This window comes from Nuphar pumila, chromosome 10 (assembly GCF_984573655.1).
Source record: "Nuphar pumila chromosome 10, dmNupPumi1.hap1.1, whole genome shotgun sequence".
Lineage (NCBI taxonomy): Eukaryota > Viridiplantae > Streptophyta > Magnoliopsida > Nymphaeales > Nymphaeaceae > Nuphar > Nuphar pumila.
Window position 1 is genome coordinate 83,450,473 of NC_143258.1, and position 27,689 is coordinate 83,478,161.

General features: G+C 36.2%; 1 protein-coding gene across 1 annotated transcript in view; it reads right to left on the bottom strand.

Moving 5' to 3' along the window:
* NRPA1 (nuclear RNA polymerase A1) overlaps positions 1-27,689 on the bottom strand; it is a 101,005-nt gene that overhangs the window by 8,365 nt on the left and 64,951 nt on the right. Inside the window, exons 10-20 of the mRNA XM_090019174.1 lie at positions 26,394-26,482; positions 26,170-26,317; positions 25,843-26,058; positions 25,344-25,631; positions 25,097-25,238; positions 15,585-15,790; positions 11,525-11,727; positions 8,356-8,554; positions 7,990-8,273; positions 5,807-5,947; positions 4,234-5,074 (exon numbers count right to left, since the gene is read on the bottom strand). Of these exons, the coding sequence (XP_089875300.1) occupies positions 4,234-5,074; positions 5,807-5,947; positions 7,990-8,273; positions 8,356-8,554; positions 11,525-11,727; positions 15,585-15,790; positions 25,097-25,238; positions 25,344-25,631; positions 25,843-26,058; positions 26,170-26,317; positions 26,394-26,482 (2,757 nt within the window). The remainder of the gene's footprint in view (positions 1-4,233; positions 5,075-5,806; positions 5,948-7,989; positions 8,274-8,355; positions 8,555-11,524; positions 11,728-15,584; positions 15,791-25,096; positions 25,239-25,343; positions 25,632-25,842; positions 26,059-26,169; positions 26,318-26,393; positions 26,483-27,689) is intronic.

A 27,689-nucleotide genomic window follows, 5' to 3' on the forward strand; every position in this document is an offset into this window, starting at 1 on the left:
AAAATAAAGAAAAATAGAAAAAGAAAATAATAAAAGAAAATATAATAATAATAAATAATATATATATATATATATTACAGTTTACATTTTAACAACAACCGCTTCTCAAATGATCATATTCTTCTATCTTGGGTGTCACGGTCTCCTCTTCTTCTCCTTCAGGTAAGAGTTCTTGGCTTTTGTGCTCTGATGCATGTTTTCATATGACCCCTAATAATTTGTTGCTCTCCGAATTTAAAAATAATTTAAGTGTGTCTAATATTTTTATTGTGTATGGTTCTTGTCTTGACATAAAAGGGGTTGGTGATTTTAAAAAACTCATCAAATTTTTCTATACCAAAAATCAGATTTGATCCAAAATTCAACTTAAATTTACTTTTTGTTTCTCAAATTGTTGATCATGGTTGTAGAATCTCCTTTTCAATGGAACAATGTTTGGTGCAGGAACTCCAGCCCGAGATGCAGATTAGGGAAGGCAATAGAGAGGGAGATCTCTGTTATCGATTGATTATCCCTAAGGCTAGGGCATCCTAGCATATCTAAATTATCCAATGTATCACATTTGAGAAACATTTGTAATGAAAAAATTGTTGGCAATGATTGTATTCTTGAAAAAATGGTCATTCACTTTAAAGAAAACTTTTTTTGTTATTAAACCATTTGAATTAATACATTTGGATATATGGGGACCGACACATATTATATCTAGAGGTGAATTTGCTTGTTATGTGATCTTTGTTGGTGATTATTCTCGGTACACATGGATTTACTTTTTAAGGCACAAAAATGAAGTCTTTGAAAATTTTAAATCTTTCATAACTTAGTAAAAAATTTATTTCAGTCTAATATAGCTATTTTCGCTCCAATTCAGGGAGAGAATTTATGTCAAATGATTTCAAAAATTATTTGAAAATAAATGAAATTGTGCACCAAAGATCTTGTGCTTCAACTCCTCAACAAAATTGTTTGACATAAAGAAAATATAGGCATATTATAGAAACCACTAGGACCTTACTCATTTTAAAAACTATTTCAAAGGAATTTTGGGCCGAAGTCACACTGACCGTTGTATATCTTAGAAATAGAATTCCTTTTGTCAAGCTTCAAAACATTACTCGCAAAAAAGGTTACAAAAATTTTCCTGATTACTCTAGATTGAGAACATTTAGATGAAATGTTTTGTTCTCACCAACAAAAATGATAAGTTATCTCTTCGAGCTATTCCTTGTGTTTTCCTTCAGTATGGTGAAACCCAAAAAGGTTTTAGACATTATGATCTCAAAAGTAATAAGTTTTATACTATGTCACATGCGTGTGGGTGCGACACGGGGACACGACTATATATATATATATCCAGTGTGTGCATACATGTGGGTATTGTCCTCTAAAGTTTGGCACCAGCATGAGTGTTTTTACAAACTTTGCAAATTATACTTTTGCCCTTACAGAAAGGGGGGTTCGGGGGCTCTCCTCGCAGTGGGTCCCGTTATATATATATATATATATTTTTTCTGGGGCTTATGTTTGAGACTCATGCTATATATATATATATTTATTTTATTAAAAATATATATAAAAAGATCATTTTTTTTGTTTTTTGCCCTAAAATGGACAAAAATAGACTCAATCAGCATTGACTGAGTCCAAAACGTGAACGAACTCGGCCCTGGTGCGTTGACCGAGTTTGGCTCGTGTCTGAAGCTGCACCCGTGTCCACACCTGTGTCGGGGCGTGTTGACGCGAGTGCGTCGACCCCCTAGCCAAGTCTGTGTAACATAGGTTTTATATCTCTAGAAATATAACTTTTTTTTAAAAAAAAAGTTCTTTTTATCAAAGTCTTCCTAAAAAAGCAAGAATTGTTTTTTCTTGTTTGACTTGCTTCCTAAAGTAGACTCTTTGAGTGTTGATATTCTGAATGAAGAACCTCTAACAAATACTTCTGGTGATGAACCTCCAATTATAGATAGAAGTGAACCTCTAGTTCTTGAAGAGCCAATGATAGTCAACCCAGTGCCTTAGAGAGACATTTTACCCTTGAATCACAGGAATCTAGTAACCTTAGGAGATCCACTAGGGAATCTAAACCCCCAGATAGATTTGTATCTTATGAATCAAATTTTCCTCAATATAGAGCATGCCTAGCAAAAAACAATTTATATTCCGAACCCACTACCTATAAACATGACAAAAATTATCTTGAATGGATAAAAGCTATGAACCTTGAACTTGAAGCTTTAGCAAAATCCAACACATGACAAATAGAAGATCAATCAAAAGAAAAAAAAATCTATAGGTTTTAGGTGGGTTTACAAGGTTAGGACAAAGAGTAATGGTTCCCTAGAACGATATGAGGATAGGTTAGTAACCAAGGGTTATTCCTAAGAATATGGTATAAACTACAATGAAACCTTTGCGTCAAGAACTAAGATGACCTTGGTTAAAACCCTCATGGTTGTAGCCATCATTAGGAATTGGCACATCTATAACATGAATGCTAAAAATGTGTTCTTCAATGGTGAGTTGAATGAGGAAGTATATATAGATCCACCAGATGGATATGACATTCCAGAGGGAAAGGTTCTTCATTTAAAAAGGCTTTATATGGCTTGAAATAGGCCCCTAAGGCCTAGTATGATAGGTTTAGTTCAATTATGATTAAACTTGGTTTTAAATCTTATTATATTGATATTGCTTTGTTAGTTAAGAAATCAGTTGCAAGTATTGTTATTTTTCTTCTCTATGTTGATAACATGATCATTACTATACGAGACAAACAGGAAGTTAGTTATATTAAGGCTATTTTAAAACAACATTTTGAAATGACAAATTCAGAGTTTCTTAGATATTTTTTAGGGATTGAGGTAGTAGCACTCTTCACGTGGTTATCTGCTAACTCAATCCAAGTTTGTTGTTGAGATTATTGACAAGTCTGGTATTACAGATGAAAAAAGGGTGAATATTTCTTAAGTACTTAATGCAAAAATGAAGATAGATGATGGCACACCCTTAGAAAACCCCACTCCTTATCGACAAATGATTGGGCCCTTACTTATTTAACGATTAATCGACATACATCTCATGAAATGCATACAGCGAGCTAGTTTCAACATTCTCTTACAATTGTGCACATGAGTATTGTTAAAGTGAATTATTAGATATTTACAAAATTATGCTTCTTAAGACTGTATGTTATCTTCCTCCTTCCCGCTTGAATTAATTGTTTATACTGACTCTGATTGGAGAGGAGATCCCAATAATAGACGTTAAAGTATGAGTTTTTGAGTGTTTGTAAGTGACTCGTTGGTATCCTGAAAATGCAAGAAGCAGCAGAAAGTATCTCTATCATCAATTGAAGTTGAGTATCGTGTCATGACTACCACGACATCCGAACCCGTATGGTTGATAAAATTGTTAGAAGACATGGGGGTGTATATGCAATCACCATCAAGGTTATGTTACGACAATAATAGCACCATCTAAATCGCCAGCAATCATACATTTCATCAACACACCAAGCATATCGAGATGGATTGTCACTATGTTCATGAAGAATATATTAAGAAGACTATTATCCTCCCATATATAGCATTGGAATTTCAAGTAGCTGATTTGTTCACCAAAGCGCTTTCTTCTATCTGATTTCATTTTTTTACTTAACAAACTTTCAGTGATTAAACCGTAAGTTTGAGGGAGTGTTAAAACATGTATATATATATATATATATATATATCATAACATTGTAATAGGTAATATTTAATAGGGGTATTCTTGTCTTTTTATTGTAATGTAATAGGATATGCCTGGTAGAGGCACAACAGTCTATATTTTCTGTTTTCTAGATTTTAGTTCTAGGTTGTGGGCTTTTTTGTAAAAAGCCCAAAGTCATTGGGATCTCCCCAACGGCAACGGCTCTTTGATCCTCTCTTTGATGTATATATAGGGGTGTTACCCACTTGTAATCTTATGCTCTCTCAAGCATTTGTTCTACAATAAAATATCTATATTTTTACTTGTGTTTTTGCCCCTTAGTGGGTTGTGTGCATGTGTATTGACCCATAAGTAGTCCTTGTTCTAAAGCTCTTGTAAAGCCCATAAGAGGCATTCTATTGTATCTTTTTCCTTTTTCATTACAGGTCTAACATAGCACGTATCCATGCACAAGCATCTATAAGTAAGATCCACCCGTATACTGGAATTGATGCATTTGCAGAGAGAGAGAGAGAGAGAGAGAACCTGAGATAGTAGGAAATAAGTTCCCTTGCTAATAGAAAAGTGCACCTCTAAACATGATCCTGCAGCGACAACTATGCGAGCATCTATTTTTGTTTTCTTTTTCATCTTGGATTCTGTATCCTTTGCTGGCTCTGTAGATTGTGATTTTAACTTGCCAATGCCCAATCTCTTTGAGGAACCTTTGCTTGGTTTTGTCCTTTTCGAGGCATCATCCTCAGCTTCTTCCAGTATAATGCTATCACCACCAGCAGCACGGGTACAAAAAACATCATCAACTTGATCACCTTCTTCTCCAGCATAAACCATTTCCTCATTTTCTGCTTCACTATTAACATCTTCAATTCCAGACATCTCATTTTCCATGTCATCATCATACTCGATATCATCTGCACTCTGGCTTTTTCTTTTCTGAGCACCAACACCTTCATCCTCATTCTCATCTTCATCAATATCAAGTTCTTCTGCTTCTCCTTTTTCACTAGATTGGTTTGCAGGTTCATTCTCCTCGTGTGTTTTCTCCATAAAATGGCCTTCAGGATGTTCAGACACTACTTCTACACCTGCATGTGCTCCTTTGGATAATAACTTTTTCAAATACTTATCAATTGCTTCAGCCAGCTTGGGAACAAACCTGTTCTCAAAGACATTTTCGCATTCCTCTTCGGTAATATTTGTATATGGAGGGTACATGTCGGGCTCACACAGCTTCACTTTCAGTTTGTATACAGTTGAGACTACCTGCCTTTGTATGACAAATGGCACAAGACAGACCTCCATACTCTGTATGATGTCAGCAAATCTGATTCTTTTCAATTTTGCAGCAATACGTTCAGCATCATCCCTGCTACCATTAAAGAGGCAAGTTAATCAGCCACAAGTGTCCTTTTCTTCTCAAACTTTGGTGCGCATATGGATTCATGACCACAAGAATAAATACTAAATACAGGTAGAAGGTGATGTATCATAGAAAATCAAGAAAAAATTAGAGAATTTACCCACAAAAAAAAGGAACCATGAGTGCATAAAAGGGAGTACACAAGAAACCAAACCTATATTCTTAGGTGAAGGTGTGCTCAAGCACGATGAAACTGTATTTTCCAATGTATCACAAGGAAAGCATCCCAGTATACGTTATAACTGAGATAAACTTTGAAAGGTTGAAAGCATTTGAAATAGAAGCTACATTAAAAATGCAGAACAGTGAACACAATGGACTCGTCCAAACTTGGTCAAAATAGGTCACCCTTGAAAGTCAAAAGACTCAAAACAGAGCTTTAAAAAAAGCGAAATGCATGACTTTTATTGAAAGGAAAAGGTAGTTGTCAAGAGGACCAGCCCAAACATTTATGAACCAATCCATCCCAAATTGACACATTCCATCTTCCTTGTACAAAACAAATTGATACAAATTGCAGATTAATGTAAACCAATTGGATATTAGAAAGGAGCCTATAAAAATATCAATGATGCCTTTCAAACCAAATTAACTACAACGCCAAGGATCACCAACACCTTGGCATTTGGAAAACATTATATGAAATATCTGAATGTCATAAAAGAACATCAAACTTGCCGTGTTCTCTGTTCCAATAAGGGGCAGGTCATAAGCGGGGTAAGAATATTCCTTGACGCTGTCATCAGAATCTCACGCAAACGTGGCATTCCTAATGTCACATTGCTTTCTCCTCGGCCAGCCAAATGAAAAGTGTTAAGCCTGAAGAAAAGAGGGAATTTTCAACATTATCACAATACCTTCAAGGGAACTTCAATATAATGCCGCTATATATAGATGCAAATGCATGAGCAAAAAGGATGAGGAAATGACATTTCTTTATGAAATATGATTAGGAAGTCAGTAACACATCTATATTTCCATTGTTTTGAAGCAGTACAGCAACCAAGAATTTGAACTTGCTGATATTTCTCAAGAAAGCATTAGTTTTGGCTAAGGTGATATTATGCCAACACAAGACTTACACATATACAATGTGTAAGTGCGTTAGGAGTGTCAACAGGTCAGGTTTGGTTCGGACCCATATAGGACCAAACCCAGATTTGATTTGAGATGCTGGTACCGGGTTTGGACTTGGGTCCACTCAGACCTATCATAAGAGAAACTATACCTGGATCCTATAAAGATTGCACGAAACAGACCCAGTAAAATAATATTTTTTCTATCTTTTTTATATTGAAAATTTGTGGATCTTAATTGAAACAAAGTTCAGGCTCGAGTCTGGTATGAAATTTCACAAACCATACCCAGATCCATATATTAATTGGACCCTTTGAGTCTGATCCAGATTCTAATCAGACCTCCTTATTTGTCACCAAAACTTGACCCTATAGGGTTTTGGTATGGGCCGGGTCCATGTCAAACCTGACCCATTGACACCCCTAATGTGTGTATTACAAGTTAAAAAATGACATTGTGGTTTCATGGCTTAATTGCCACCATCATGAGCATTCTGGCAATTTTATACATAAATGCCCCCATTTTTTTAATATACTTTGGAAATGCACATTGTCTAAACATATCTACAATTCATGACAATGCATGCATGAAACCATCATGTTATCTTTCATGAGGTCACACATTTTCATGTGCGTGCACACACACACATGAGAGAGAGAGAGAGAGAGAGCAGCAACAACTTTCTTGGTTCACATAGAGTTCAGCATCAAGAACTAGGACTAGCCTTTGTTACTAGTTCAACATCATCTAATCACTAAGGTTGAGATCAAGAAATATAATACAAATAAGTAGTTGGCTTCTGTTAGATGGGGTAGAAAGCCCGGGTAGAGATTAATACATATACCAACCGTTATTACCAAGTGAACCACATACCAACTAATATTTTACTCTCTAGAGAAATGCTGTTTGTCAACATTGCACATAATAACCAAACCAAACATATGTGAATGGTAACATCTAAGGTGGGCCTACTATTCAGGCTGTGGGATGCATGCATCATAAGTCAAAAGGCCCCAGCTTTTGGATAATACCTAAGTGTGCATTCGTTTGTGCATGTGTGTGCCTGTTCACATCAGGATCAACCACTTAGATATTATGTTCATTACTCATAAAAATTATGTAATTACTTGTGAGGGTCTCTAGCGTCCATGTCAATCACAGCCATCTGACAAGATTTGTGATAAATTCAGGTCATGAAAATAATGAATTGGGTCACCAGAGGAAGAGGAAGAATAATAGAAAATATTTTAGTATGCCCTTTTTCCATATCCTTATTTTAGTTTGGCTTCCCAAATAAATAAAAACTAGTGATGAATATGAATTGGGAACAATAATTAATCAAATATAGAAGAAAACTGGTTTGATTTTATTTATTATTATTATTCTGATATATATGTAAAAATACAGCATTACACACATGATTACAGCCATCGGACTAGATCTGTGGTAAATACAGGTCATGAAAATAGTGAATTGGTCACAAGTGGAAGAGTGAGAATAATAAAAAAGTTCTTTCATGTATTTTTATTTTTGTTTGTCTTTCAAAAATAAATAACTGGTGCTGAATATGAACTACGACTAATAATATAGAAGTAAAAGGTTTAATTTTATCTTATTATTATTCTAGTAAGCACATACACACACACACACATAGTATAAGAACACAGCATTACTCACGCATGTGTGCACAAGTGCCAGCGTGCACAGACACACAGACGAGTAGCAGTTTGCCTATACTGCCTAATGAAGTCATAGTTCATGGCAAGAGAGAAGGGGAAACTCACGTCATCTGTGTTGATGGTTCTCCTATGGACTGAGCAGCAATGACACCTACTGCTTCACCTGCATCGGCAAGACTGGAAAGGTACTTCAGCTTCACTAACTTCATAAACTTTTTCCGTTTTCGCAGCTTGAAAGATTCCTTCTGATCCTCCGAAATTTCATGGATGAAATGCTCGGCCTTCTTTTTAAGGAGATCAGGCAGGCCAATGATATAACCATTAGATTCAAATAAATCTCTATCCGTACAATGACCATTCCTGAGCCTCTCCAGAAGAATCTCTTGGTTCTGCCAATAATAGCGAGATCAACAGATTAATAATTAGCATACAATATGCAGACTTAGGACATGGATAAGGTTGCAGTCTTACAGCAGCAATAATCTTGAATTCAGTGAGGCAACTAGATTTCACAACATCCACACCATCGTCTCCGTAGTAAAATTGCACAATTGATCCATCTGCATCACGCACTGTATAGTCATAACATACTTTTAAGCATTCCAGGTTTTTTATCAGACATCGCTGCAGGTATCCACTTCGTGATGTTTTGATTGCAGTATCAACTAACCTGCATGATCAATTAATGCACTATCAGGACAAGATAATGATAATCCTATCCAACTTTTAGTTCCAGTGTGGCTTTTAGCACAACATTAAAGAAGAAACTGATCTGCAAATCTTAACAACCTTTAATAGAAATGTTATGGAATACAGACATATTGGAGCAATAATCAGTATCAGCCAATTCACCTGAACTGTTGGACAAACGATACAGGTCCAATTCCAATACTGACAACATTGGTATGGATTGAGAACTTGGGATCTAGGGATCTCTTAACGGAGCCCTTATGTGTTCCAGCCAATCACATGACAGCAATTTGAATGAGACCTACATTCTGATGCAGTGGGGCCTATGGAATGCTGGCATGTGATTGGATGGGGTTACACAAGGGATTGGTAGGTCTTGTATCCCCTCTTTGAATTGGGTTGATAATGAATAGATTGGTTGGGGGCACATAAGAGATCAGTTAGGAGATCCTACATCCCCACTATGAATTGGTTTTTTAATGGATAAATTTTAGAGACACAAATCATATATTATATTGATTAATCTAAACTCAGGTTGGTATTATATTCTCATCTAACGAGTGTCAGCCATCTGCTTTCTTGTAGTGGTGATCTGCCTAAACTGGCAGGAACACACATAAGTTTTAATTCTTTGCCATCTCCAATTATGGCCAGAAAAGGTTTATGTAACGTAAAGAAACCATCAATCAAGAAATTTCCTACTAGATTCCATAGTTGAGCATATTTTTGGTTTAAAGCCTTAGCCGTTAAGCTAACACAAGTTTTTTATTTATTCCTTACAAACATCTTCCTACCTACTCTTTTTCCTTTTCCATTAATAAAGTTTAATATTCACCATTTGGAGTAAAATACAGAGGGTATGTCCCTTTCTCCACGTATGGCTATGTCTATGGTCAAATAGAAAAATTATTACCAAATAATAGTGCAAACAATCTTTTATCCCGAAAATTTTCAAAAACACAACTAAGTTGTTAGTGCTAATAAAAAACACAACTAAGTTTTGAAAAACGTTAACACACCTTAGTTTATGTTCCTTTAATATATCTTTGTTTTGTTTGTTTAACTAGGGTTAACATTAACCCAAGTTGAGTTTTGAACATAAATTTACTAATTTAATTAAACCCACACCCTCTTTCTCTCTCTCCACAAACTTCGAAAAAAATACCAAAACAGCAAAAAAACTCATTTAGCACCTCTCTCTCTCTCTCTCTCTCTCTCTCTCTCTCTCTATATATATATATATATATATATATATATATATATATATATATATAGTCACTAGAATATGATAACTGAAATATGGGCATTTCCAACACTTTTTTTTTGCAAATCCGACCATGTGGATGTGCTTGACATAGTGAATTTGCTAGGGATCAACCATTGGATAGTGTATTTCTGATGAAAAAATATGATTTTTTAATGCTTGAATACTGTAATCCAATATCATTTGCTATGAGTTATTTAAGGTACAGTAAACATAGCTAGAAAACCCAGTCTATTTGAAACCAAAACACAGTTAATCTGATTATATAGTTTGAGATTCCAACTCTTTCTCACACAGATACAGGTAATGAAACATGAAATCATGGCAAGAAGTGTCCACAGATATTTGACATCTAGAAAGCCCTAGAAAATGTTCACTGTCAATCCAGTGCTGCAAAAAATGTTCACTGTCAATCCAGTGCTGCAAAAACTAAAATTTTCAAAAACTCCAACCATTTGAACTCACCATCATTTTAACTAAGAAAAATAGTTTAAAATTACAACAATATCCAAAAGTTGATTGCAGATATATGCTGGTAAAAATACTGATGACTAAGTGTACATATAGGCGCATTCACACAGTCAGATTATAAAAAATAAATGGAAACCACAGCAGGCACTAATAACAACAACCTATAGCCAAAGAATGTTTAGACAACCCTAAACTTCTCCACAAGTTTTTCAATGATTTTTACATTGGAAGGTCCAGAATCGACCAAAAAAGGAAAGAAGCTAAATAGGATGGATGGCGAGCACAAGGTCTGCGGAGGATATATTCTTCAGGTGGAGTCATGATGGAGGATTTTTATAGAACAGGTCATGGGTATCCGGCCATTTAAAATAATGGAGAGGTAGGCAAAATGCATGATTAAGGTCGCAACCAAGGTTGTCAAACTAGGAAGCGGAAGCAGGAAACGAAACGAGAAAAGGAAGCGAGAAGCGAGGCATTTTAAAATTTATAGGAAGCGGGAAGCGAAGTATCAATTTAAAAGCAATATATAAAAAAATGAAGCAATATGGTAATTGAATAGGAATCGAACAAGAAACAAATAAAAACTAAAATAAAATTGATCATTCTTGTATTTCGTGATTTTTTAGTAAAAGAGTTAAATTTGTTTTAAAATCTAACGATGATGGTTACTAATTTAAAGAAAGTACATGGAAAGTGAGTGAAAGCGTGAGAGAAAATACATGAAAAACATGAAAAGAAACGTGAGAAAAGCATATAGAAAGCATAGACCATGTGTGTGAGAAGCATAGAAGAAGCATTGGGGAATCGAGATTCCTATGAAGTTTTGGAAGCGAGTTTCCGGGAAGCGAGCTTCCCACCTACCTAAGAAGCTTCTGGTAACTCTAGTCGCAACACAGCAAAGTGGAATCTAAAACTTGTTATACTGGAATATATAAATCTTTTCAGGACAAAGCCCATCAATGTGAAGTGCTAATGTGACAATTTTGACCATTTCTGATGAGCATTCAATTATCAACCAGAACCTCCCATGACTCAATGAACAAAATTTTCAAAAATTGATAGAAATAACAACCAAAAACACAAACAAGGGTGAAATACTGATGCAGTAGGAAAAGATGTAGCACCAGAACATATTAAAAAATAACTAGAACCAACACAAAGATACTAGATAAGCTAAAAAACTGAACCAAGTACTTCACAGTAGATTGATCTTACCCATCACGACCAGCCATGCAATGGAAATAATACTCTTGAGGGCGCAGACCTGTCAAAAAACGATCACCAATAAAACCTCCAGCACGTGGTGAAGTATCCCAAGGTGGAAAACATGGTAATGTTTTTCCTGACACCAGACGTGGAACCCTTTTTCCTTCCAACTCCTGTTGGCCTAATAAAGAAGATATCTGTATGAAGTTGACCTGATCATAAATAGACCAAGGTCAGCAACATGAAATTAAAAAAGTTCATTCTACACCTAAATAAATACAAGTGCCATAAAAACTTTTGTATGGTTGAATAAAAAAATATTATATAAAAAAGCAAAGGTAACAAGGCATGGATATTTGGAAAAAGGAAACTATAATACCCAAATTCTTCAGTCATGCAAATTTTTCATGAAGAAAAAGGAACAGCAACTTCGTAAAGCCTGTCCCTTTGATTTCATTGCATCATACATCTGCCTCTGCAGTTGCCAATCTTTTCATGGCTGAAATCCAGCAGGAAGATGTAGGGTGTGTTTGGATTTACTTGAGAAGAATTCTCTTGGAAAGAGAATTCTCATTCCATAGAAATGTGAAGAAAGAGAAATTTTAATCTTAAGAATTATCTTGTTTGGATGACCCAAGCATGCTCAAATTCCATTGAAAATTCTTTTTTTTATTTCAACTTTTTTGCAATATACCAACAAAAAAAAGAAACAACATTTTCTTATCACAACCGTTGACAGCCCTGCTGCAGGGGTTCGGGTTCATCTGTTTTTCCTTGTCCAAAAAAATCAGAAAAATAAGGAAAACAGGTTTTTTTTAAATAAGTGCCAAAAAATGACAAGTGGTATATATATATTAATATATATATATATGAAAACTCATAACAATGGACAGGTTATTGTCGAACAATGCCCTCTCGTTGATTTTGAGCAAAAAAGAGGAATTAACGGTGGCCCTTGACCGCCGCTGATTCCCTGGGCGGAAAATCAGTTTTTAAAGACAGTCGCAACCATCACCAAAAACCTTTCTTTCATTTAACGCACGTTCACCACTGATAGCACACGCGATCAGCGGCAGGTGGGCGTCTGACCAAACAGTGGACAAAATATATGTCCACTGTTACGGGTTACTCTATAGAGAGAGAGAGAGACACCTTTGGGGTCGTCATCTCCCTCTCTGAGTCGGCAATGAATGTACGGAGTGTCGGGGAACCTCTTGTCGTCCATCAAGTGGCCGGAGTCCGAGCAGAGCCACGAGAGATTTCAGCGAGGAGACGGAGTGAAACCTCTAGCTGCAACAGAGAGAGGAAAAGGGCCTAGGAATTGCACCCATTTATTTTATTTACCCAAAATCGATTCGGCCCCAAATCGGTTCTACGAGTGGGCCGGCAAGTTGTCAAGCTCCTTGATGAGGCATCGTTTGTAGTCGTCGCAGACTTCCTTGGCGGGGAGGGACTTCAAGGTGGTGCACATCCTCCTCAACCGCTCTGTCTAGCGGTTCTCCCTGAGAGTCACAACCTTGTGTTGTCCTTGATTGCCTCACCTGTGGCAGTCGATCGATGCATATCATCGCCTTCTTCTACGAGATCGACACCTTCACATTTAAGATCGACTTCCAGGAGGCCCTCCTGATCGTCCCAGTGAGAGAGAGGTAAGGAGCAGTGAGGACGAAAGGAGGAGGAGGAGGAGAGACTTAGATAGGAAGGGAGGGATGATGGGGGAGTGAGAGTGAGAGAAGATGAAGGGTGATATGAGAAGCCCAACATATGGAGAATTAGAGTTCCCACATAATTAGATGAGTACTCTAAATAAGGAAATTCTAAATTTTTAGAATTCTCTTTCCTGAAAAAAATATAGGATCCAAACAAAAGAATACTACATTTGGGGAAATGTGAATTTTCATTCATGAGAATTCACATTAATCAAAATGCACCCGTAATTTTGAACGAAGTGCAGCCTTTATTGCAAGCATCGCATCAAGAGTGAGAGTGAGGCAACAAGACAGATAGGTGGCATCATCTAGGTTATTTATTTTTCCCTTTTTTTTTTGAGATGGAAGCAAGCTTTCTTAACAACAAAACCTACCCCGCGATAGGACCACAAGGTATAGAACATATGGTAAAAAGGCCATAAGGTCAAGTCCCAGTCAAAAACCACTGTCATTAACATATCAATCATCACCACCTGCCCAAGGGATACACGTAATAGGGAGTTACTGTAATTCGCCTATGCAATCAATGTTATAGTAGAACATATCAAGTTGCATCCTTGGAAGCTCAATTGTCAAACGCGCTAGTTGGAGTCCAGGCAAAAGACAGCTAAAGGGACTAGTCGGGACTTAGGCAGGACTAGTCGGCCTAGGCAGGACCAAAAAAATAAGACATCAAAATAAATGCTACAATAAATAGTTAAATTAAGTAATAAACATATTATTGTAACTATGGATGAAGTGTGTAATTCAGTGTAACATGTCACAAATTTCATGAAAATTGCATAATATTTCAATACACCAAAATTCGGGTTACACCATCCTATTACTATATATATGTATATATAGATAGAGAGAGAGAATGGGAATTATCCTGCCCATGTTTCGTTAGGTCACTGTTATGACCCTCTAAAAATCATAGTTTTTAGATGTTTTATGCTCGATATGAATTCTTAAATGTGTTTATGATTGTTTCTGAATGGAGAACATGTAATTGATTAAGCTCTTTATGCTCAGATGTGTATTTTAAAGACGTAAAAAAATCATCTCGTACTAAAATTTTATAATAAAATGTTCATATTTTTACATCAAATCAATTTGAAACAAAGCTTGTTTCTCAATAAATAAGTATTGATAAACACATCTAATGGTTCAAATTGAGCATAAAACACCTAAAACCTTGATATTTGGAGGGTCTTAACGATGACGCAAAGAAAAAGGGGATAGGATAAACTCGTTCTCATATAACTGAAAAATAGATTTTATGGGTGCGTGTGTCAAAAACACGCATACATGTAAACAACAAAAATTAAAAAGAAGTAAAAAAGAAAAAAAAAGAGGAAAAGGAAGAAAAAAAAGGAGTGGAGGGGCGAGAAGAAGAAGAAGAAAAAAAAAAGATGTAAGGAAAAAAAGAAAAAGAAAAGAAAAGGGGAAAAAGGAAAAGGAAGAAGAAGAAGGGAAGACAGAGAGGTGAAAGGAGGAAGAAGAAAAATGAGGAAGGATCCATCCCTAAAGAAAAATGAGGAAGGATCCATCCCTAAATCGTTCTCACAACTCTTAGGGTGCATGTGTTCCCCTCTAATGGCTTCTACACAAATGAGGAAGTCTGTCCTCAAGAGATCCTTGAAACCCAAAATAAAAAGAAGTTAACTTTCGGCCTTTTTAAAGTGTGCCACACATGTATCGTACGATACATCCGATGGGGATACGATACACACTTGTATCATGATACGAGTCTATATTGTATCGAAAATACTAATAGTAATGATATGTATCATACTGTATCGTACGATACAGTACAATACTTACAACACTGCCTAAAACCAAAAGATTCACTATTGGGTAGTGTCTGTACTAAAAAACAAGGTTTCGTCTTCATCAAACAGAAAGTGAAAAGCTATAAGTAACTCCAGTTTTGAGGCAAAGTACCTAGCCATCATTAACATTAACTACAGAAATGGAATCAGGATGATAGCAACTCCATTTGAACAAAACTTATGCAACGGTGTACTCGTTTGCTGCAGTCAAACGCATCTTGCTGAATACAGACGCTCATATGGAAAACAGATCAGCATGCTCAAACAGCACATTATTTTACTTGTAAGATTACTGGCTCAAGAACAAATGATACATCTGTATAAAACAAGCAGCTGACATCACTGAAGATCAACAACAAAAAAATATCATGATTTTAAAGTGGCAAAGAAATGAAGAGTGCCAACGTATAACTTGAAGCAAATAAAATTGAGTTAAATCTGGTTTCAAATTACCACACCGATAGTATGCATGAACATCTACAGAAAAATCACACTGTCACAATACCATTTAAACAAAAAAATGAAAGAAAGATGAGGTGCACTTACATTGGAACCTTTTGCTCCACTTGCCGTCATCAAAAAAACACAATTATTTGGAAATGGTTTCATTAGCCCACCGGGAAAAAGTGTTTTATTTAACTTATTAGTCAACTCATTGAGCTCACTGGACATCAAAGCATCCAAACGTTCTGTAGCAGGTTCCGCATTAATGCGCAGAACATTCTCAATCTCCCTTTGCAATGATATAGCATCTACACAATAAGGAACGGATATTAGTAAAACTTTGTATTAATAGTCTAAACAAAGTACTCTCAGACTAGAGTACAGCATTCCATCTTCCCAACTGACAGACTGACAGTTTTTTTCTTGCATTAAATTCTAATTTTATTTAGAAAACCAGAAAAGAGAAACTAATGGGTCAGCATGCAGATTTTGAAACAATGACAAGCATGCCTTGTAATGACTAAAAGATCACAGTTTAAAGCATGTACGTGGCCTACCAACTATGGTTTAAGGCTTTGAACACCTTCATACTCTCAATTTTTTTATAGGCAAGCTGGGGTTAGGTGGACCCCACCAGTAAAAGCGATGGAAGTTGCTACATGCTCTTCTTCCTCTTTGTAAATAATTCAGAGTATACTCTGAATTATTTACAAAGAGAAAGAACATGTAGTAACTTCCATCAATTTTACAAAGGAAATAAGGTGCTTCACACCAGGAAGTCTTTAACAAATATTTTCACTGCAGTTCTGACATTGTTAATAGCAGCAGTTAGTGTGGTTCTTGCAACATTGACCTACCATCACACTTAAGGACTCCAGCAGCAAGAGTGTGACCATCGAGATAGCTTATATCATATGTCACTTGGGTACGGATGCGAGTACAGGTACAGGTACGGAGGGTACGACACAGCGATTCCAAAAAATGTGGGTACAAGGACATGGCTATATATATGTATATGTATATGTATTAAATATAAATGAATACAAAATAAATTCAAAATAAATTGAATATAATCTATATATATGCTATATCTAAAATATATATTACATACTGAAAATATAAAGTTATAAACTGAAAATATAATTTCAAATTATAAATTGAATACAAACTTGTATGTACAGAGGGTAAAATGGTGTCCAGGTGTCGACATGGGGACACGCGTGCTGCCACAGGTACGGAGGGCAACATGGAGTGTCTGGGTAACATAGCTTATATCCCCCTTCATCTGAGCAGATCTAGGGCTATGAAAGTGGTCAATTTACAGATCTGACCAGATCTGTTTGCAAAAATTAGAATAATAGTCACCTATATCAATCAAGAACATGTCTCAGCGAGGGTTTTTCCTGGAGATATTTTCAGATGGAAAATCTCGAGAAAACCTCATAAGCATAAAATTTTGAAAAAATATAAACAATAGTAAGAAAGACTTTTTTTTACAAAAATATAAAGATTTTTTTTTTAAAGTTTTAAAATACAAAACAACCAAAAAAATAGAAAAACTGAGCTTAAAATATATAAAATTTTAAATTTTCTATTTTAACAATATTTTGAAAATATCATGAAATTCTCCCGATATTATCGGCTACCTTAAAATATCGGAATTTCTAGTGATATTTTCAAAATATCGTCGATTTCATGACTATGATCACACTCGCGTCGATGTGACGCGACGCGGGTGTGTGTGCGGTACCCGGTGCGGTCAACCGGACCCTAGGTGTGGTCAACGCACCCAAGGTCATTTGTGTCCAATTTTTGGACCCAAAAAAAATGTCCGATGAAAAGGGAGGGGAGGAGGATTAGAGCAATTTTTTTTGCCCTAATCCTCCCGAGTTTGCTTCCTCAAACCAACGCCTTCGCCAACGCCAATTCCTTTTGGTCGCTCCTCAGTTATCAGGTCTCTCTCTCTCTCTCTCTCTCTCTCTCTCTCTCTCTCTCTCTCTCTCTCTCTCTCTCTCTCTCTCTCTCTCTCTCATTTTCAATAATGTTATTTGGGGTTTTTGGGCTTTCCGAAATTTCTTGATGAATTGATGATGCTATATCCAGTAATCGCGCATGGGTGAAAGAGGCTGAACTCTGCATTTTCTAGCACTGTTATTTGATTTTTTTATGACTGATTTATGTGATTTTGTTGTTGGCTATTGGGTTATTAACATTGATCGTTAAGTAGAAAAAAATTGTGTATACACAATCTATGTAGACGTTTTCCTTGAAATAAAATATTTTTTATTAGATTCCTGTAAGTGTTATTATTTCCCTAGTACTTGGCGTCAAACTAATTCTCTGTGGAGTTCAGTTTTGACGTCCTCTAATGTTTGACAATGATCATATGTCCTTCCTAGTGAACGGTTTGATTTAAAAAAAATATTTTTTTGCAAATCTAATTATTGTTCTTTCAATCATGTTGAGACACATCTAAAATTTTGTTCGTCCATTCTCTGTCATCTGAATGCAATATTGAAAGTTTGTTTATTGTGAATATGCTTAAAAGATAATGCAATAGTGCATGTTTCATTCTATGTTTTTATATTATTGTTGCAGATTTGTAGTCTTGAATGTGCATTGAAAATTCAAAATGAATGTGAATTTGTCCAATTGATTCACATTTTTTGATATTAGCCTTGGTAATGCCTGTTAAAACTGACTTTTATTGCTTTGAAGTTTGCACTCAATATGGTTTTTACTCTTTTCTATTTCTCACATATCTTTGTTTTCAGTTGTCGTATGTAATTATGCATTTTTTGTTTCTTTTGTTAGTATACTATATAATTTACTTCTTTTCTGCTTTACTTATTTGATTGTTTTTATAATTGTGGTGTTGGTTTTAATGATGTAGAATAGAATTGTATATTGTTAATTTGATTTATTGCATGCATGATGATGAATTGATTTGATGATATTATGATAATTGTTTTTTATTTCATTAGTGTTAATGTTGTTAACTGTTAAAACTTAAAAATTATATATATATATATATATATATATATATATATATATATTGCCACAACCCCGCACCCAAGTTTTTTGAAAGTGCCGCACCCCCGCACCCGCGCCCATGTGACATAGGCTGAAAACGATATTTGCAAAGTATAATGAAGATCCCAGAAGATATGTCCAATCAGCACTTATGAAAAGGCTTTTAATGAAAGAATTAAAGGAACGGAGGAAAGGTGTCTAATATGAGTTAGATTCAAGCAGATCTAACAATTCGCCAATAAGAAAAGGAGAGGAGAGAAGAAGGAAAAGTGGAAAAGAAAAGCCAAAAGAGAAGAGGAAAGAGTATGAAGGGAAGAAAGAATCAAAGAGGATTAAGAAAAAGAAATAAGAAAAGAAGAAGAATGAGTAATAGGATATGCAAGGGAATACTAAACCTTTAACGACTTTCTTAGCTTTCACATCATATAGGTTATAGATGTAAAAGAAAAATAAAGAGGGAAGAAGAAAACAGCCATTGGTTGGGAAGCCCTTAGCCACAAGAATTTCAATGTGTGTGCACAATCCATGGTTGGGACGCGCTTCCCTTTAAAGGGGGACACACTTCCTTAATGAAACATGCGCTTCCCCACGCGTTTCAGAAGCGTCGCATTTCGCGCTTCCGAAGCGCGTCTCGAGGAAGCGCGCTTCCCCTATCCCATGGACGTTTCCGGTAACTCTGGTATGAACCAAGATTTTCATAGGTTTTTTTTTACTTTTTTTCAAAAAATTCACGGTACGAATGTGATCTAGAGGCTTGATTTTATAGAAATAGACTCTTGGATCAACCAATTACGATATAGAAGAAGGATCTTTTAAGGGATAAAAATCAACAACTTAGAGTTTTCATAAATATTCAAGCATAAAAAATCGCATTTCTTGATCCGATTACGATGATCCAAGAGTCTATTCCTAGCAAATGGACCATGTCGAATGCATCTGCAGGGTTAGATTTGCAAAAAAAATCTATGAAAATCTAGATTCATACCAGCAAACATATTTGGTTGGTAAACATATTTCAGTTTCCTTTATATATATATATATATATATATATATATATATATATATATATATATATATATATATATATATATATATATTATGTTCTTATGATTGTAAATTAGTAATGCTCACCAAGGGCATTTTCATCATTTTCTCCATATGTAATAGGAGCTTCGGGGAAGCATTGTAATCTTTCTTTATTTCTTATTTTTCTGTTTGGTGTCCCTTTCACATTAGTGAAAGGGCATTTTTGTAAACAGCCAATAGAACCAAGGTTGTTAAATGCGATGAGGCGAAGCGAGGCGTTGAGCCTGCGCTTCGCCTCTGAGGCGTACGCCTCTCACAACTGGTATGGAAGCGAAGCAGTGGGAGGGGAGGCAGTAGGAGAAGGACCACGCGCCCAGCTGGTACGGAAGCGAGGGAGGGGCCACGTCCGAAACCAGCTATGTCGGTCGTCCGGTGGTCGGAGAAGACTGAGCAGCCAACGGCGAAGTTCGCCACCGGGGGCTTCCCCGACAGCGACAGCGTATCGGAGAGGAGGAGGCCGCCGCCGGTGATGCCGGAGCTGGACAGAAGGATGTACGGGGGACAGGGAGCGGAGGAGGAGCAATTGGCCGGCACGTGGCGGTGGATCCACCGGCACGTGGCGGTGGATCCACCGGTACTTGGGGTTAGCACAGCCAACGAATCCGGCGGAGGAGGAAGACTTGGGGATGAAGGAGGGGATTCTGGAGGTTGATGAGGGGCAATTTGCTCATCACAGCAACGCCTCAGTACCTTGAGCGTGCGCCTCGCCTCTGAGGCGTACGCTAAAGGTACTGAGGCGTACGCCTCTCACAACACTGAATAGAACTGTTGGGGATCTCCCAACAACTTTATTATAGCCGTTGGAGAGCCTCAACAGCTTTATTGAGCTACCTTGTAGCCCATTTAAAGAGGGTTTTAGTCCCTCTCTTATTAATGCTTTTCTTAAGTATTTTGAATACAAATTCTATTAATTTTTTATTGTGCTCTCTTGTTCCTATTGTGAGTGTGACGTATTAGCCATTTGTGGCTTATTGTATTTTGCCGTTTAGAGGCTTTTGAATGTGTGCACACATTGTAGCCTTTACCGGCATTGTTCTTGCGCACATGTGTGTGTCCTCACCCTTGGGCCTTATTGTTTGTACGTAGTTGTGAAAGACGTGATCTTCAAAACACATTTTTTTCTTCTTTTTCTCTCTTTTCTCCTTCATCATGGCCAACAAAGATGCTAAGATAGATCTATCCTTCAAGTTGAATGGAAACAACTACATAATGTGGGCAGCCGTTACGAGGGAAAGAAACTTTAGGGATACATTAGTGGTTCGATTCCTGAAGCACAATTAAAGCTCACTAAGGATGACTAGAAAAGGTTCTAAATGAAGAGGAGAAAGAAAAAGCTATACAAGATTATCAATCTAAAATGAAGGATTGGGAAAGTAAGCATGATAAAATACTAGCATGGTTTATGAGCAATATTAACTCAAAGATATGTGTTAATCTTGCAAAGTTTAGAAAGGCCAACAAAGCATGGATATTCATGACAGGTATGTATACACAAAAAGACGTTGCTAGGCATTTCTTTTTACAAGAAAAATTAGATCTACGAGGCAAGGTGATAAGTGTATATGTGATTACTATAGTATCTTATCCCGGTTATGGGATGAATTTGCTCCTCTTGAACCCTGATGGGAAGGATGAACCATTGAAATGAGAAAACACCAAATTGAGAGAGAAAACTTCTTTAGCTTTCTACATCGCCTTCGTCTAGAGTTTGAACAATTGAGAAGATCCTTACTCCATAGAACTTTCATTCCTCCTCTTAATGAAGCACTTGTTGAGTTATGCCAAGAGAAGACTCGTCTATCCATGAACAAGGAAGTTGATGAAGAAAATGCGGCATCTATATCAGGGAACATGAAAGCATATAAGCCGCCTCATTTTGGGAGAAATAACTATAGTTGAGGGAGAAAGATTATATGTCACTTTTATAAAGAGCTGAGACATATCAAGCTTGATTGTCCTAAGCTTAAAAGGAAAGTAGCTTCAATTGGAGAAAAGTCATTCAAAGCAAATGAAGAATCAAAGAGGAATGGAGACATCAAAGACTTCATTGCTCAACTTACGAAAACTCTCCAACAATTTATGAAGAATCACTCTTTTATTCCATCCACTTTTAAAGCTACAGTCTCATCACCTTCTGGTATATCTTCTTGGATACTTGATTCAGGTGTTTCTTTTTATATCTCTCTTCGATCAGAACAAAGCACCAATTTTTTTAAATCTTTTGTTTCTACCATTGATTGTACATCCTTAGATGTTAAAGGTATTGAAAATCTTTAAAAAATTAAACAAATCAAAAGAATTTTTTGTTTTAAAAATTAGAATCATTCTAAACTAAATTTAAATTTTTTTGGGGTTTCTCAAATATTTGATCATGGTTGTAGAGTCTCTTTTTCACCTACGGATTGCTCTATGCAGGATCTCCAATCTGGGAAGCTGATTGGGCAAGGCTATAAGAGATAAGATTTTTTGTTTTTACCCTTAAAATCTTTTTGTACTCATGTCCAATTCAAGGATGTTATCACTTGGCACAAAGGACTTGGTCATCCAAGTGCCTCTAAATTTTATATTTCTTTTTTTGGAAAAAAATATAATGAAAAGGAACTTATTTGCAATGATTGTATTCGTGGAAAACCCAATTCTTCTCATTTTCCAAATAGTAACTTTGTTTCAGAAAGACCCAATGAGTTGGTGCATTCGAATGTATGGGAACCAGCTCCATCATGTCAAAAGGAGGCTTTTCTTAGATATACTTGGTTGTACTTTGTTAGGTTCAAATCCAATGTTTTTTTCATATTTAAGAATTTTATAACTTTATCAAAAATGAATTTCAAATCAACATATCTATTTTTAGATATGATTCGAGCGGTGAATATATGTCAAATGAATTGAAACATTATTTAAAAAAATAAGATTATTCACCAAAGATCTAGCCCAAAAACTCTCCAACAAAATGAACTTGCAAAAAAAAACATAGGCATATTATTAAAATAACTAGTACTTTCTTATTTTAAAAAATGTCAACAAAAGTTTTTAGGCCGAAGTCGCTCTTACATCTATATATTTTATCAATAGAATGTCTTGATCTTCTTTAAAAAAATATTTCACCTTTCAAAAAATTATTCAAAATATCTCCGGATTTCAAAAGATTAAGAGTCTTTAGGTGTATATGTTTTGTTGGATAAACTTTTTCCTAAAGCTCTTGAATGTACTTTCATAAGTTATAGAAAAAATCACAAGGGGTATAAATGTTATGGTTGTAAAAATGGGATATATATTTCAAGAAACATGATTTTTTTGGAAGATCAAAATGGGTTTGAACACAATAAACCTAAGGAGGAAAACGACTACTCTTTTCTCTTTAAGCTATTACCTAGGAACAATTATGATGTTTCTATTAATTCCAATAATATTAAATGTAGTGATGAGAGTATCTCTTTTGATATCGATAGGGATAATTCCCTTGATGAGAACTTCAATGAAGTTCGTGTGTATATCCCTGGCGAGATGGTGAAAGTAGTCTTCAAAATGTTTTTGAAACCTATTTCCAAAATATGCCTTTAGAAGAAAATCTAGTTAAAAGATTTGTGTCCTATGATTTTTTTTCAACAAGATATAGGGCTAGTTTGATATTGATTCATGTCTATCATAAAACATTAAATTTTCATGAAGCCAAACAACATTAACATTGGGTAGATGTCATGACATTAGAATTATGTTCCTATTATTGTAAATTAGTAATGCCCACCAGAGGCATTTTCGTCATTTTCTCTCTAGGAGCTGCCCATTAGGGTTAGCATGATGATTTTTCTTTATTTCTATATTTTGTGTGATGTCCCTTTCCCTAATGTGAAAGGGCATTTTTGTAAACAGCCAATAGAGCTGATGGGGATCTCCCAACGGCTATAATTATAGCAATTGGGGAGCCCCAACCGCTCTATTGAGCTGCCTAGTAGCTTATTTAAAGAGGGTTTCAGCCCCCCACTTGTTAATGTTTTTCTTAAGCATTTTGAATACAAATTCTACTTATTTTTTATTGTGCTATCTTTCTCCTATTGTGAGTGTGATGTATTAGCCCTTTGTGGCTTATTGTATTTTTCCCATTAGAGGATTTTGGGTGTGTGCACACATTGTAGGCTTTGTAGCCCTTAGTGGCATTGTCCTTGTGCACTTGTTTTTTCATTACAATATTTGCATAATTAATGAGTTGTGGTTCCTATAAGAACACTATCATAGTTGACTTAATTTAATTAGATTGAAGAACAAACCTTAAATGACTCTATCTTCTATAATTTCTTAAATTTTTGTGCAATTCTAAAAAAATCATAATTTACTTCTCAAATGTTTTCTATTAACCCGTCTCTTCCCGCATCATATGTACTTATGAACCCCTCGTTTCTTGCTTCCACTTCCCACATCTCTTTCTCACAGCTGCATGGGTATTTCATTTATAATACAACGTAAAAGGGTTAATGATAATCATAATTTATTTGCATATGAATTACAATATGACACTATTAAAGGATGACCCAAATGTGACTAAATATACCACCTAACATCGTACAAGTATTTTACCAATCTGCCACTCAAAGGTAGGGTGAACTATATCACTTGTCTATTAGATGTTACCACGAAGCTGGACAGTGTTAGCATTATCCCAAATCACCATCCTTAAAGAAGTTGAGTCTCAAGACATGAACAGGCATGACCTGAGGCATAAGCCTTCCCCAGTCCCTGCGTAAATTTCAAACTCTTGAAGTCTTTTACCATCCAATGGAAAAAGATTAACCTCCTGTAATCATAGTGTGTCCAATTGAGCAAAGCCCAGTCAAGTTCATAATGAGCCCTTCAATCCCTCATTGTCATAAATGGGATGGAAACCTGAATCTTCCAATCCTGCCTCTTTCTAGTATGCTATACACGCACACAGACCCACTTCAACACAACCAAAGTTTATACCAAGTCCTTGAGTACCTTATTGCACAAGTGTGTGCACACACGCACATGCGCAGACACAGGTGTTACATAGATGTATGCCTACATATATGTGTGCAGGCATGAGTAAGAGACAACAACATAGTTTTTCCATGCATTTGTTACAGAAACAAAAGAAATTTAAATTTGGTAATGATACATAATAACTTACTACTCTTTAACATTTCCAATTTTAAATTTGCTTTCTCAAATCTTTTATCAATCATTAATTGTCATACCCACAAAAATGTAAATTTAATGCAAAATAAAACACAATAAAAGTTGTTTGTGGATATAAAAGACGTGCAAATAAGTCTAGACAAGAAATCATTTATGTCTAGAACATCAAAAGTAATCCATACTAATCGATTAGGAAACTTTAAATTAATAAATTCACAATAAAGCACAATATGAGAATAGATTGGCATCACAAGCATGCTATTGACTACTTGCAAAACCAATAAGACAAACAAACATAAAATGTATCAAAAATTGTAGCGCAGGATGAAAAGAAGGTTACTCACCCAATTTACCATCCTTCACGCCAATGAACTTAGAATGAACTGATTCCCCAATACCCTCACATTTATTTATACTTCCAACCCTTGAAAGCTCTGCCTCCCGAACCAGAAGAAGATCGTCAAGTCCACAGGTGAACCCATGCATCTGAAACCCAACTGGCATTACTTTCAGGATCATTTGCAAGTCACTAAAAGATTAGAATATGTATCACAAAGGTCAGCATATAAGGCAATAAGAAATTCTCAAAACCTGCAAGTGTACAGTAAATAGCCGACTGAAGATGGACAGTAAAAGTCCTGCAGTATTCGCACCATAAAGTTCCTGGACTACATGAACGAGGCCATATTTGCCATATTGAGCTTTGTCAATAACCCCGTAAAGGAATTCATTCTTGCTGATCAGACACTTACGGTGCAAAGTGTTTGCATCTCCCTCACAACCTTTTGGGATAATATTATAATCAGGGATCTTTGCTTCATTTTCCACAGTAACTGGTGGCTGCCCAAAGGTAACATGATTCAGGATCGTTGTTATAACCTAAACAAACAACAGATAGAAGAGGTCAATGCTTAACTAGCAAGTCCAACTACATAAAACAGATGCCCTTAGAGGGGAGAAGGAAAAAGGAATGTAATGAGAAGCACTGACTCAAGAAGTGTATCGAAAGAAATGGATTGACTATGAAGTATGAGAAAATACTAGGAATGAAATGCGTTCAGTGCTTTCCATAACATGATCATATCTAAACCTGTTTTCCAGTCCATAATGGATATGGCTTCCATATTGTAGGGAGAATAGGATGAATATCCCCCTCGGAATTTATTGTACAGAACTTTTGATTACTTTCTCCTCGATAAACAGGAGCAGCAGCAAATGCACAAGCACTATATAGGAGATGGTGATACTCTTCCCTCGTTAAGAATGTGTCTTTCTTTGTGAGGAGTACAGAACTCGCGATATGATCCTGAGGTAAAGCAAACAAATATCAAGAAACTAGTGGTATACATGATGTAGTCACATAAAAAAAATAAAGATAACAGAAAACCATCTAGGAGATGGTATAAAAAAATAAAACCTGAATTAAACCGCGAATAGGTTCACCCTTTGTTGGAACAATGTATTGCTCATTTGCATTTACAATGTTATATGCTTCAGCACGAGCAATTTCATCTTGTGGAAAGTGGACATTCATTTCATCACCATCAAAATCAGCATTATATGCACTGCATAGACAAAAATATATAATTCAGGAACCAAAATGGGTATTGTTAAGCTGTATACATAAAAAGAAGCTCAAACCTGCAGTTTGCGTAATGCATGCGCAGTGTTTTCTCCCCTTTCAAAACACGAGCAACATGGGCCATCATACTTGGCTTGTGAAGAGTTGGCTGGCAATGAAAAGACGAAATCCATACTTCATCAATATTTGAAATTCAAAAACAAAAAGAAAAGGCACCAACATAAACTTGGCTGTCAAGAAGAATAATGTTCTTCAGTACTCTTTTCCCTTTCCACTTTCTCTTTTTTTGTCAATGGGTTGGAGAGGATGATCTGGTGGTGTCCAGAGTTGGTGGGGTGGGATGGACTAGGAAAGCTTTGCCAAACATTGCAGCTCCCACCTCTGCTAGGGAGAAAGCTCTTAAAAGCGTGTGAAGCAGATTAAAATCTGAAACAAGGGTGAAGCTATCTTCGTACCTATGGTTTGCCACAAGCCAAACAAGAAATACGCACGAGTGGTAGATTTTCATTTCAAGAGATCATTCCCACTGATTTCACAAGTCAAAGACAAAACAGATTACTGATATTATAGCCTTCTGTAATTGTTTTAGCTGATTGCTCAACTCCATTATAAGTTCTAGGAACACGAGAGATCCGCACATCTGATAGGGATGACTATGTCACAAAGCAGAAGGGATGTCGCAAGTTTGAAACCACCCGGTGGTGTATCTTAATACAAGATCAAAGCTGGGTGTACTCCCCGGCAGGCAGGGGGGACCTCAAGGGTTTTACCAACAGGAGACCTTCCAATGTACAGTTGGTGGTGAGGGGGTTTCCCTTGGCTTAGCAAAAAAAATAGTTTGAGGAAGCTTTTCTAGTTAGGTATTAGCAGTAGCCAATATGTCAAGCACACAGCCTGAAAGAGACTGAATTCAAAAAATATTCTGCTTAAAAGACAGTTAAACTCAAAAAATGTTCTTACTTCCCACCTATGTAACATGGACACTTCTGATTGTGCAACGCACCCGTGTCGCACCTGTACCAATGTGGATGCAACACTTGGACATGGCTTCCCTTGTGCCAAGTGAAGTCAACCACACTGAGGTCCATTTAAGTCAGTAAGTGGATTCGGTTAACCCTAATCAACTCTCTCTCTCTCTCTCTCTCTCTCTATATATATATATATATATATATATATATATATATAGAGAGAGAGAGAGAGAGAGATGGATAGATAAAGAGAGAGAGAGAGAGAGAAAAGATGGGCATAACAGTGGACGACTTATGTCATCCACGGTTATTGGACGCGCACCCGCCGCTGATAACAACTTTTAGCAGTTCTTGACTGCTGCTAAAAGGGACATTTTCTGCCAGCTC